This window comes from Mytilus trossulus, chromosome 3, assembly GCF_036588685.1.
Source record: "Mytilus trossulus isolate FHL-02 chromosome 3, PNRI_Mtr1.1.1.hap1, whole genome shotgun sequence".
NCBI classification, from domain to species: domain Eukaryota; kingdom Metazoa; phylum Mollusca; class Bivalvia; order Mytilida; family Mytilidae; genus Mytilus; species Mytilus trossulus.
The window spans coordinates 56,959,066-56,970,810 of NC_086375.1; the positions used below are offsets into that span (position 1 = coordinate 56,959,066).

An 11,745-nucleotide genomic window follows, 5' to 3' on the forward strand; every position below is an offset into this window, starting at 1 on the left:
CTCACTAAATGTTGTAGGTATATACTGCTTATAGTACACATATTGTGCATATATGAACAATTACACCGCAATAAACATTTTTGTGATATTTAACATGCTATTCCTTTTAGATTTTTAATGAATTTTTATTATAAAAGAAAATTCAATACCTCTATATACAATATGTTGTCTTTTTTAAATTCAAAGTGGATATTTAATTCATTGTTATACATTTTATTTAGCCTAGTCCATTAGACACAGTAGAAGGTTTGAAGTGGGGTAATTACATTGGCTCTCCAGCAAATCCACCTCCAAAAGTAGTATGGCAGGAAAAGTATTCACAAGTAGTTGCCTCCCTTTTACCACTTCCTACTGGTGATGTCATCGGTGTAGGTGTTGATACCTGTTGTCTTACAATGCACAGCAAACAGAAAGGTATTTTAAAACATGTATTTGCCATTACAAACTTACAAGCACTAATTATATTTTGATTGTATTAAATTTAAATGGAATACTAATGGATAGAAATTATTTATTAGTGTTGACGAGCATGCTTCAAAATGAACTGATGCATAGAGAGAGCATAACTCCAATGACTACTTTGAGCAGGAATTTTTATTTTGTAATTGCTTTGATACCATGAAATGCAGGTTAACAGTCAGGAAACCATTACTCCTTTTATTTAAAAAAAAAAATGTTTTAATTGTCAAAGCAATCAGATTACAGTTAGTTATTTCAAATTTTAGGGTCCAGCTTGTACAACACAACAGATGTAGTATGGGCAGCCATTGTCACATGGAAGTTTCCAGATGGTATTATTAGAATAAACAACAAACCAGAGCAACCATACCTTAATCTCATACAACACAGTCCTTATGATCAGGTAGGAGCCATTTATAAATAGTTGAAATGTTAATTTATGATATTTATGTAGATTTATATGTTATATAATCTTTCAACCTTATCCGACTGTAGAAAATATTATTAATTTGGTAACAAAATAAACAATGCTGCATAATACACAGATATACTCATCGGGCTAAAATATGTTTGCTATCAAGGTAACAGTCTGCTAGAAAACATATCACTTCAACCTAGCATAATATTAACTCTATAATCTAAGCTATACAGCCATTTCTTGTTACTCTGAAATCCACCTATTAAGGTAGAAGCAGGAAATTTCATTTTTAGAATTACAATATCTGGCAATTCTAAGAGTTTACATTTACCTTTTGAAGGTTTAAATCTTTTGCTCCTTGCTTTGGAAGATACTGTAATGAAACATACATTAGATGCCAACTAATTTACAACATGCCATAGGGAAAGTGCTTTTAAATTAAGATTTCTTAGTAGGATTAGAACAACACTATTTAATATCAAGGTTAAAAGTTGATGGTCATTTGATAGAATTTTAGAAAGTAATTTGTGGAGCTGAATGATTGAGTCCAATAATACTTTAATATTCTAATTTTTTTTTCTCTCAGGTTACCTATATAGCTGCCATAGCAGATTGTCCACATCTGTTTGTTGGTTGTGAAAGTGGATCTATTACTGTTTATCAGACTGTCTTTAACCAAGCCAAGGTATTCAAACATAAAATTAACTCAAGATTGTTTCTACTAATATTGTAGATTGATTGATTTATTATGATTTACTTTATGTCCATTGACAAGTATTTCTTGCATATTCATGATAAGAAGAGTTTACAGAATGAATCAAACAAGTAGTATCTTCAAAACAATGTAAAATTGAGAATGGAAATAGGGAATGTGTCAAAGAGACAACAACCCGACCAAATAAAAAACAACAGCAGAAGGTCACCAACAGGTCTTCAATGTAGCGAGAAATTCACGCACCCGGAGGCGTTCTTCAGCTGGCCCCTAAACAAATATATACTAGTTCAGTGATAATGAACGCCATACTAATTTCCAAATTGTACACAAGAAACTAATATTAAAATAATACAAGACTAACAAAGGCCAGAGGCTCTTGACTTGGGACAGGCGCAAAAATGTGGCGGGGTTAAACATGTTTGTGAGATCTCAACCCTCCCCCTATACCTCTTACCAATGTAGAAAAGTAAACGCATAACAATACGCACATTAAAATTCAGTTCAAGAGAAGTCCGAGTCTGATGTCAGAAGATGAAACCAAAGAAAATAAACAAAATGACAATAATACATAAATAACAACAGACTACTAGCATTTAACTGACATGCCAGCTCTAGACTTCAATTAAACTGACTGAAAGATTATGATTTCATCATATGAACATCAGGCACAATCCTTCCTGTTAGGGGTTGAGTATCATACCATCATAACATATATGAGAACATAACCCGTGTCATGCCAACAACTGTTTTTAGAATAAATGTGTTTATTTCCGATGCAAAGAATTTATCATCACGTGACTCAATATTAACGCCAAAATGTGCATTGATATGTTAAAATAAAACTACCAAAGAAAAAGTTGGTTAGAAATCTTTTAAAACAGTTGTAATGTTGACTTTTGCAATACAATAAAAAAAATGGTATCCATTATAGCAGGGGCCTCTGTTTAGTGGTCTAAGTAGTTCAACTACTGTATTACTAGCCTGTCAACACAGAGGTTGTCAGTTCGAATCAAAAACACAATAGTACTAGTGGTGTTAGGCACAAAACAATCATTTAATCAAGGTAAAACATTAAGATTAACCATTATACTTACAGACAAGTGATATACAGATAAAAGGAGTAAAACATGTGTTATATGGTCACACACGAAGGATTACACAGATAGTCATATGTAAGGCATACAGTATATTTGTTAGTGCCAGTGAAGATAGATCTTGTATTATATGGGACTTAAATAGGTAAGTCTTTATAGAACTAATATACCATACTTATACTAATGGATTTTTATTATTAATTAAAATTGAATATATGGTCTTAAAAATAAAAAAAATAAAGATTTCATTCGTCCCGCTTCAGTTTAAAGTTTTTGGTCAAGGTAGTTTTTGATGAAGTTAAAGTCCAATCAATTTGAAACTTAGTACACATGTTCCCCATGATATGATCTTTCTAATTCTAATGCCAAATTATAGTTTTGACCCCAATTACATGGTCCACTGAACATAGAAAATGATAGTGCGAAGTTCAGGTTAAAGTTTTTGGTCAAGGTAGTTTTTGATGAAGTTAAAGTCCAATCAATTTGAAACTTAGTACACATGTTCCCCATGATATGATCTTTCTAATTCTAATGCCAAATTATAGTTTTGACCCCAATTACATGGTCCACTGAACATAGAAAATGATAGTGCGAAGTTCAGGTTAAAGTTTTTGGTCAAGGTAGTTTTTGATGAAGTTAAAGTTACATCAACTTGAAACTTAGTACACATGTTCCCTATGACATGATTTTTCTAATTTTGATTCCAAATTAAAGTTCTGACCCCAATTTTCATGGTCCACTGAACACAGAAAATGATAGTGCGAGTGGGGCATCCGTGTACTATGGACACATTCTTGTTGTACCTGATATAGGACAAATATATTAAGATTGTACACATTTTGTCAATTACAGATTAAGCTATGTGAGGTCAATTGAAGGTCATAAACATGGAGTAGATGTTGTAGCAATAAGCCCAACAGCTGGAGATATAGCTTCAGCAAGTAGACAAGGTAAAACATAGTGCAAGTACATAGTCTCAATAGAAGTTGCCTGGCAGCTTGTAGGAAGCATGATTCTAATGCAATTCGTTTGTAACGATTTTTTTCATTGGACATTGACATATATTTTGAAGGGGTAAATTCAATGTTCTTACCGTCCATAAGTAAGAAAGCTACCATTTTGAATTCCTATTTATTTTTGTCATGTAAATTCTCACAAAAATAAACATGAAAGTCACATTTTGAGCCTCACTAAGTACTTTTTGTCAACATTGAAACCATTATAAAGGGTACAAAAGGTATATATTCCTTCTAGAGTTTTATGTTTGACATTGTGAGTATACATATGACATCACATTATTTAGTTGCTGTAGACAATGCAACAGTTTCGCAGACTTTTTCATTTGTGTCATTTTACGGCAAAATATTTGTTAAATGGTATCTATTGTCATATGCTGCATGAGAATGCAGATAACTGTATTGTATTTGAAGCTTGGCCTTCGTAAAACTTGATTTTACTGTCGCAAATATCCATTTACCTAGCAGAGCAATTTGCGACAGTAAAATCTACATTTTAAGAAGGCCAAGCTTAAAATACAATTCAGTTATCTCCTAATTTTTGTTTTAAAGAATTTTGTTTAATAGTTGTATTATTTATGTTCACATAGGAAAACTGTTTATCTGTCTATTTATTTTTAGGGCTTGGAAGTTGTTTACTACTACATAGTATAAATGGAGAATACATAGATATTTACACATCTCAGGACCATGTGATCAACTGCCTTGCTTTTTCTACAGCACCAGAAGGACAGTCTATTAATGTGATAGCAGGAGGTCTAGATAATGGTGTAATTAGGTATTTTTTTATTATAATACATTATACCCCAAACAAAAGTTTTCATGGATCAGAATCAATTTTTTTCAGTAGAACTTCAATTTGTCTAGTATAAAGCTGTAATTTATTTCCAGTTATTGTAGGAAGACTTTCAATAGTCAATACATCAACTCATGATATTGTCATTTTGAAACAATTTGTAAATCTAGATCTAGATTATAATTTTTTAAAGAAAATTTAAGAAAATAAACATTTTTCAAAGAAAATGTTTTAGATTTTCTGAAGTGATGAATATTCATTAGTAAAATATTAAGATTCAATTTTTTTTAAAACATGCTGATAATTTAAATACGCTGTCTGTTGAGCAGTTTTACAAGTTCTTGCATTGATGATATTTTCATATGAGTTTGCTTTGATTTTAAATTCTTAAATAAACATGCAAAAAGTATGTGTTACCATGCTTTTTTAAAAGAAACCTCTAAAAATTATTCCTGATAATGTGTCCAAAATTGCCACCTCATATTTTACATTAAAAATCACTACTCAGATTTCAGAAAGTTTAATGGCTTCTCCTACTAGATTCTAAAATACAAAGTGAACTAACTGGCAAACACAGATAATTTGTCTTCTGTTGGTAATTTTGAATATATTTTTGAACTTTTTATAGAAGTCCTTTTTAACGATTCAATTATCTTGGTGTCATCATAAATAAGGGTAGTAAGATGTTCACCTTTTGTTAATCAATTATCTTTCCTCAAACTATATGGACTTTCTGTTAAAAACGACTTCTGTGCTTGAAATAAATATTTTGTTGAACATTGTATTGATAGAACATACATTTCTGTTTAATAGGATATGGAGTACAGTTGATTTAAGACATCTCCGAGATCTACAGACAGAGAATCTCATGTTAAAACCAGTTATCAGGTAATGTAATGATTTTCTATGTATTCTTTCTTTTGCTTTTAAGGTATACTGTGGATTCATTATTATTTGTGGAATACCAACTTTCGTTGATTTTGTGGGCACAAATAAACCACTAAAATAAATGTTCAAAGAATCACAAATTTCATTTAGGCTTGTATAAAGACTTAGCAAAACCATGAATTTAAATATCCACGAACATGTAAGTTTTCCTTAATCAACGAAAATTGATACTGACGAAAATAAATAAATCCACAGTAAATAATTTACACCCATTTATATTTAGACACTTTTCCTTGAGTGTTTTTTTTTTATTTATTAGTTCAAAATCAGTATCCTTTTAGAAGGGCATTAGCTGTCAAATTGATGTTCACCGATTTCACTCAAATGCTAATATTTGATACATAACATGCTTAAGCAATCAACAATGCATGGACTTGATATTATGTATTAATATTTCGTGTGAATTTTTATCTAGACGTCATCTAATTAAATATCTAGATCTGACTCATTGGACTGTAATGATGTCATTATCATGTGATATTGTGCTATCTAATGATGAAAATCAGAAGTTTGATTATTTTTATGCCCTCACCCCAGGTACAGAGGAATTAAGTTTTATTCATGACCATCCGTCCTTCTGTCTTTCTTCTGCCCCATTTTGGTTGCTAAACTTGAGTAGGGGCATGAATGTACATGTTTTGATAACAAATATTTTGCTCAAAGGGTGTGGCAAATGTTTTTTTCAGAAAGAAGTTAAACCTTAAAAATGATTTTTTACAGGAAAATATTGCTTAATCATGTTAAGTATCATACTCTCTAAACAGTCTACTTGATCTTAAACTAATTAAAGATGGAAATCATGTCTGGTTTATTTAAATTTGGAATTTTTAGATCTTAAATAGTTGTTTTCAGATGTGATATTATTTAAGATTTCATGGCCCTACTCCTTTATTGTATTTTCATTTGAAGCATACCTGTTTATTTTTACTTTTTTGTATATTTCAGTGTTGTGTTTACGTATGATTCACATCGTTTGTATTCAACGTTATCAGATGGAACTGTTGCATTGTGGGAATCGCCATCCTCAAGCAAACAACTCTTACCACACAAATTTGTAGCATTTCTGTAACATTAACAACCATAAGAAGGCGACAGCAAAAGTGTTTAGTGATATAGGGACGAATTCAAATGACCGATTGTGCAAGGGCTGTATAGCCAGTCAAAGTTGTTAAAAAAAACTTCCATCATCATCATTGAATTCAAATTACTTACCAGTTTAAACATTGTAAAAATACAAACAAATATTGATGCATAAAATGTGAACTTTTATGATTTTATTGACGAGATGTTGGTTTATTTTTTTAAATTCCTTTGTTTTAATGTTGAGATGTTCTTCCATTGTCAAGTGACATGTACTGCACAGTACACTAAATATTTGTGTATTTTGATGGATACTTTTATTTTGGCTTATGAAATAAGCTCTTTATCTGTATACAGGTAGATATTTATAAAGTTTATAAGTGTGCATTACTTAATATTTATTTCTGTAAATTGCTACCAAGTAACAATTTGGAATTTGATGAATACATTGTATGTCAGAGCTAAAAGGAGGCTGGTGGAGAGAGCCTTTAATTATATTTTCTTTTTTCAAAAGTGTTATTTATTATTAGTTGCATCCAGGGCTTTCATTGCAAATATTGTAAACTATTATGTATACATATGTATATGCATGTTTATATGTTAAGTTGATTTAAAAAAAAAAATGAAAAAGAGTTGTGGTGTTTTATTAATTTAGGCAATATAATTAGAAAAAATAAAGATTATATGATTATTGGTAAGGATTTGTGTCTTTCAATACTCATCTTCTTCTAAAGAGTAAGATTTTCAGTTTCTATGAGAAATTGATTACGTATTTTATATTGTTTTTAAAATGTTTTTTATCATGTTTCTATTTATTCATATGTTCTACACGGTGCAAACTCGTTATTTCTATATTTATGAAGAAATGTAGCAAAGAAATATTTGTAATACATTGTAACTGTAAATATCCTATCAAAGTACTTCAAAAGTTAATATTTTTACAAATGTATAAGAAAAAGTATGTATGTATACATGCATGCATATGTAAGGCAGCATTTCTGACATGTAAATATATTAAACATGAGATCCCCTATACGCTTTTGACCAACCGTGGAAGTTCTGTATAGCCAGTCAAGGTCGTTAAAAACTTCCATTTGCATATGCTTAATTTTATTTATATCTTATTTTGCTATATAACTATATAAAGATTGTTCTGTCTCACTTACTCAATAGTTTTAGTTCTGTTTTTTATCTTTATTTTTTAGATATAATTAGTTATCAAAATTACCAGGATTATAATTTTATACGCCAGACGCGCGTTTCGTCTACATAAGACTCATCAGTGACGCTCAGATCAAAATAGTTAAAAAGCCAAATAAATACAAAGTTGAAGAGCATTGAGGATATAAAGTAGATGCTCTTTAAAATTTTCAAATATGATTATTGCTTGCTTCTGTAGTCTTGGTTTTACAAAATCTTTGAATTTTAATCATCTTTTATCATTAATTATAATTTTGGGACAATACAAGCTGAGATGTTGACATATATTTTACATAGTATTTTGACAATTCAAGATATTAGCCAATGATGATTTGATATGTGTTTTAAAGGATAGTCTTAATCCACAAGGGCAATAAATGATTTTTTTCGATATTTCCCATTTATAGATATGTGTCAAAATTAAACAGTTATTGATTTTTTTAAAGAATAAATATTAAAAAAAAATTGCAATTTTTAGATATTAAGATCTTCATGAACATTTCCAGTTGTAAGAAACCTTTTTGTTGGGACTATCACATACACATAACTATTCAATATTAATTTCCCACAGGCTTTATCTTGATTTTCAAATACTTCAATTTCTATGATATATATGGCCCATTGTATGCCTTTCAAACATATTTAGGTTGGTTTATATGGTCCCAGACCACAATTGTCGTCCCTTGATTTTTTCGTTGTTCACGAATATAGTCCCTAGTGTTAACAGTGGGTTACTTGCCATTAATTTTTATACCCCTTCCAAATTTATTTCTCCATGTTTAATGCCTCAAATTGTAAGTAGGGGGGTGAAATTACACTGTAAAAAATTTTGGGTGCAGGAAAGTAGTGATTTGGTCCAGCTGAAAAAGGTTAAAAATCAGCACTTCGGAAGCTGTCTAAAGATTTCAAGACACCTTAAACACAAAATTGTCCATATTATGAGTTTGAGGTGATGACGTTTTCTATAATTTTGATATAATTTGTCCCAAAAGTAGTACAACACACTGTAAAAATTTCATTGAGAAAGCACAGGTGGGATTATTTTGATTTTCATTTATGTTCTAAAAGAAATGCACTACAAATTAATTGTGGTCTCGGACCATGTGTAATATGAATTAGCCTTTACTTAACTAGACATGAAAAACAAAAACAGTCCAATATGTACCCCAAATGCCAGCTGTTTCAAAACCAAAAGTGTTTTAAATGATCATTTAAAGATTAACACATATTTTTAATAAAGATGAACAACTTTGATAAAATTTTTGTTTCTACATGTATCAAAATACTGTGGATTTAATTATTTTTGTCTTCTGATTTTTGTAGATTGAGGGAAAATTTTATTCTTGTGGATATTGATTTGATGGGTTTGTCAAAGTCTACATGTATATTTAAAATATTGAGCATGTAAATCTGTGTTTACCTATAACCAAAAAGCAAATCAAAATATTGTATCAGTAATGAACCAACAGTATTTTTTTTTATTGCTTTATTTTATAAAGCATACTAGATGTTGTAAAATCTTTAAGTTTGATTATTTATGGGAAATCCTTTTATTTCACACATTTAAAATTGAGTGAATAATAAAGTATTCATTATTTAATATAATATAATGCAAGATTTATTTTATATATTAATATAGGTGTCTGTTAAGCACAGAAATTAAATTTCTTTTAAAGAAATATTTGTGGGTGTCACCTGCTTAGAGTGTTTTAGCTCTGTCTTGTATTCTTGATTTTAGATATTGGAAAGCTACATGTAACCCTATATTGTAACAGTTGTACCATTTTGTTAAAAATGTTATTGTATTCTGTTATATTTGTGAGAAAAATCCAATAAAAATATGATTGTTTATCTTGATCTACATTTATATATTTCCTGAACTTAAAGCTAGATAATTGTACAAATCATATCACTGGCCGTGAACAATATTTCTGTTTCTTTTCAATCACCTAATTCACTTATCAACTTTTCATTCTTTTGATTATTTAAGGATTTTTTAATGAATTTATAGTGTAAAGCAGTTATATAGAATCTTCAGACATTTTGAGATCACCACCTACTATTCATCATTATAAAATGTAATGGTAAATTCAAAGATAGTGAGAATGATAAGTAAGTTCTCACACTGTAAGGTTGTGAAAATATCCATTTCGTTTAATCAACACCTCCTACAGCTCCTTTGAGTACTGTATGGACACATTTATAGATTTTGTTTTTTAAGATATTCTTGATATTCAATTGTCATTTATTCTATTCACGGAGGGTGACCCATTTGTGTAACCTTTTCCATTATTATTTTCTCATAGCAATGAACCCTTGTACAGACAAAATATTTATAAAAAATGGAGTTTACAGTGATAATAATTACATAAACATATATACACACAAGTCATTTGACCAAGCAACATTGGTTTTGTCTCTTGTTTTATTTGCAATGGTCTACCAGACCAGTCCTTAAAACAAGCCTCATTAGATTGCTTGATGGTAAAAAAGTAAAATAACAAAAATACAAAACTCGAAGGAAAATTTAAAAAAGGAAATCCAAAAGCTCGAAAACACATCAAACGAATGGATAAAAACTGTCATATTCCTGACTTGGTACAGGCATTTTCTTAACTAGAAAATGGTGGTTTGAACCTGGTTTTATAGCTAGATAAACCTTTTTAGGAAAAGCAGTTAAAACGACATCAGACTGATCAATTGTTGAAGTTGTTTATAAAAATCTAAAGGTTTTTTTTTGCAAATCCTAATTGAAAACGATGAAAACTTTGTTGAGAAGGAAATATGTAAAAGTACATGACGAAACACCAAAAAGAGTACCACTATTCGAGATGCTAATTTTGCAAAGTAAATAGAGCATTTAAATAGGAAAAGAATCATAGGGAAAGCATGTAGTTTATTGTCTGCTCCTATTTCCTATTGTCTTAATAAAAAAATGTCATGAAGATTATGTTTGGACTATGGAAAACTAAACGAAAAGATCGTACATGATATGTTTCCGGTACTAAGATTGACTATAGTTCGGATGCTTAAGTTCAAATGAAACATTGAAAAGGAAAAAGCGGCGTTTTTTACTCCAGTTGGTGTACTTTCTTAGTATACATTTATGTTAATGGGATATCAATGCTCCATATAATATTAAAGAAGCAGTAAGCATACATAAGTGGCATGTTTCAGTGCTTTTCAAGAAAGATTGAAAATGAGTTAAAATCCTTCTAGCTGGACCTGATGAATTTATGGTAATCAAAAGAAAGATGCAAAATACAATTGCCAAGTTGATGCCCGGAGATAATATATGCTGTACTTTTTCCAGGGCCTGACAACATAATGCCTTTACTATAGTTTTTTATCATATAAACAATTTAGGTTTAATGTTTGTAAATTACATCATATATACTGAATGATAAAGGGAAAACAAATTACGATTCACTTTGAAACAAAACACATAAAGCAACACCACTTACCGAATAGAAACAAAACCAGAATTATTATTCCTGTTTTTTTTGGGTATTTCTCACTTTTCAATTCAAATTATACAAGAAACTGAATCGCCGTTTAAACAATTGGATACACAAATTACGTTAGTGTTTTTTCCAAACAACTTTACATAGCTGATTCTGTCAGATGCTCCACAAACATCTGAATCTATTCTATATATCAATGAACAAAACCGGCCTGGCTTTAATGTTCCCATGAAACTACAAAGTCGGAAGGGGGTCCAGTATGAAGTTGATGGGTTGAATCAAATGATAATACTAAAAAGTTAATTTTCTTTGTTTTTGTTTTATTCACATGAGCCATTAAAGAAAAATGAAAAGAAGGTGAAATTAGAATTTTACTCCATTTACTACTGTATAGATAATCTTCTTTTACTAAATATTGAAAAGTGATGAATATAATGATCGCATTATAATGATCGCATGTATCCCTTGGACTTGAATTAAAGGATACTATAAATGGGAATGCTTCATATTTTGACTTAAATATAGAAATTGACTATAACTTTAAAATGCAAGTGT

The 11,745-nt window shown here is 30.0% G+C and overlaps 1 protein-coding gene across 4 annotated transcripts in view; it reads left to right on the forward strand.

Annotated features, from left to right (window-relative positions):
* Window positions 1-9,577, forward strand: part of LOC134711928 (lysosomal-trafficking regulator-like) — a 68,448-nt gene extending 58,871 nt beyond the window's left edge. For all 4 annotated transcript variants that reach the window (XM_063572943.1, XM_063572945.1, XM_063572947.1 and 1 more), the window contains 8 exons: window positions 222-414; window positions 726-862; window positions 1,464-1,562; window positions 2,689-2,831; window positions 3,539-3,636; window positions 4,324-4,480; window positions 5,312-5,386; window positions 6,392-9,577. In XM_063572943.1, the coding sequence (XP_063429013.1) occupies window positions 222-414; window positions 726-862; window positions 1,464-1,562; window positions 2,689-2,831; window positions 3,539-3,636; window positions 4,324-4,480; window positions 5,312-5,386; window positions 6,392-6,515 (1,026 nt within the window). In that variant the 3' untranslated portion in view covers window positions 6,516-9,577. The remainder of the gene's footprint in view (window positions 1-221; window positions 415-725; window positions 863-1,463; window positions 1,563-2,688; window positions 2,832-3,538; window positions 3,637-4,323; window positions 4,481-5,311; window positions 5,387-6,391) is intronic.
* Window positions 9,578-11,745: the final 2,168 nt, after the last annotated feature.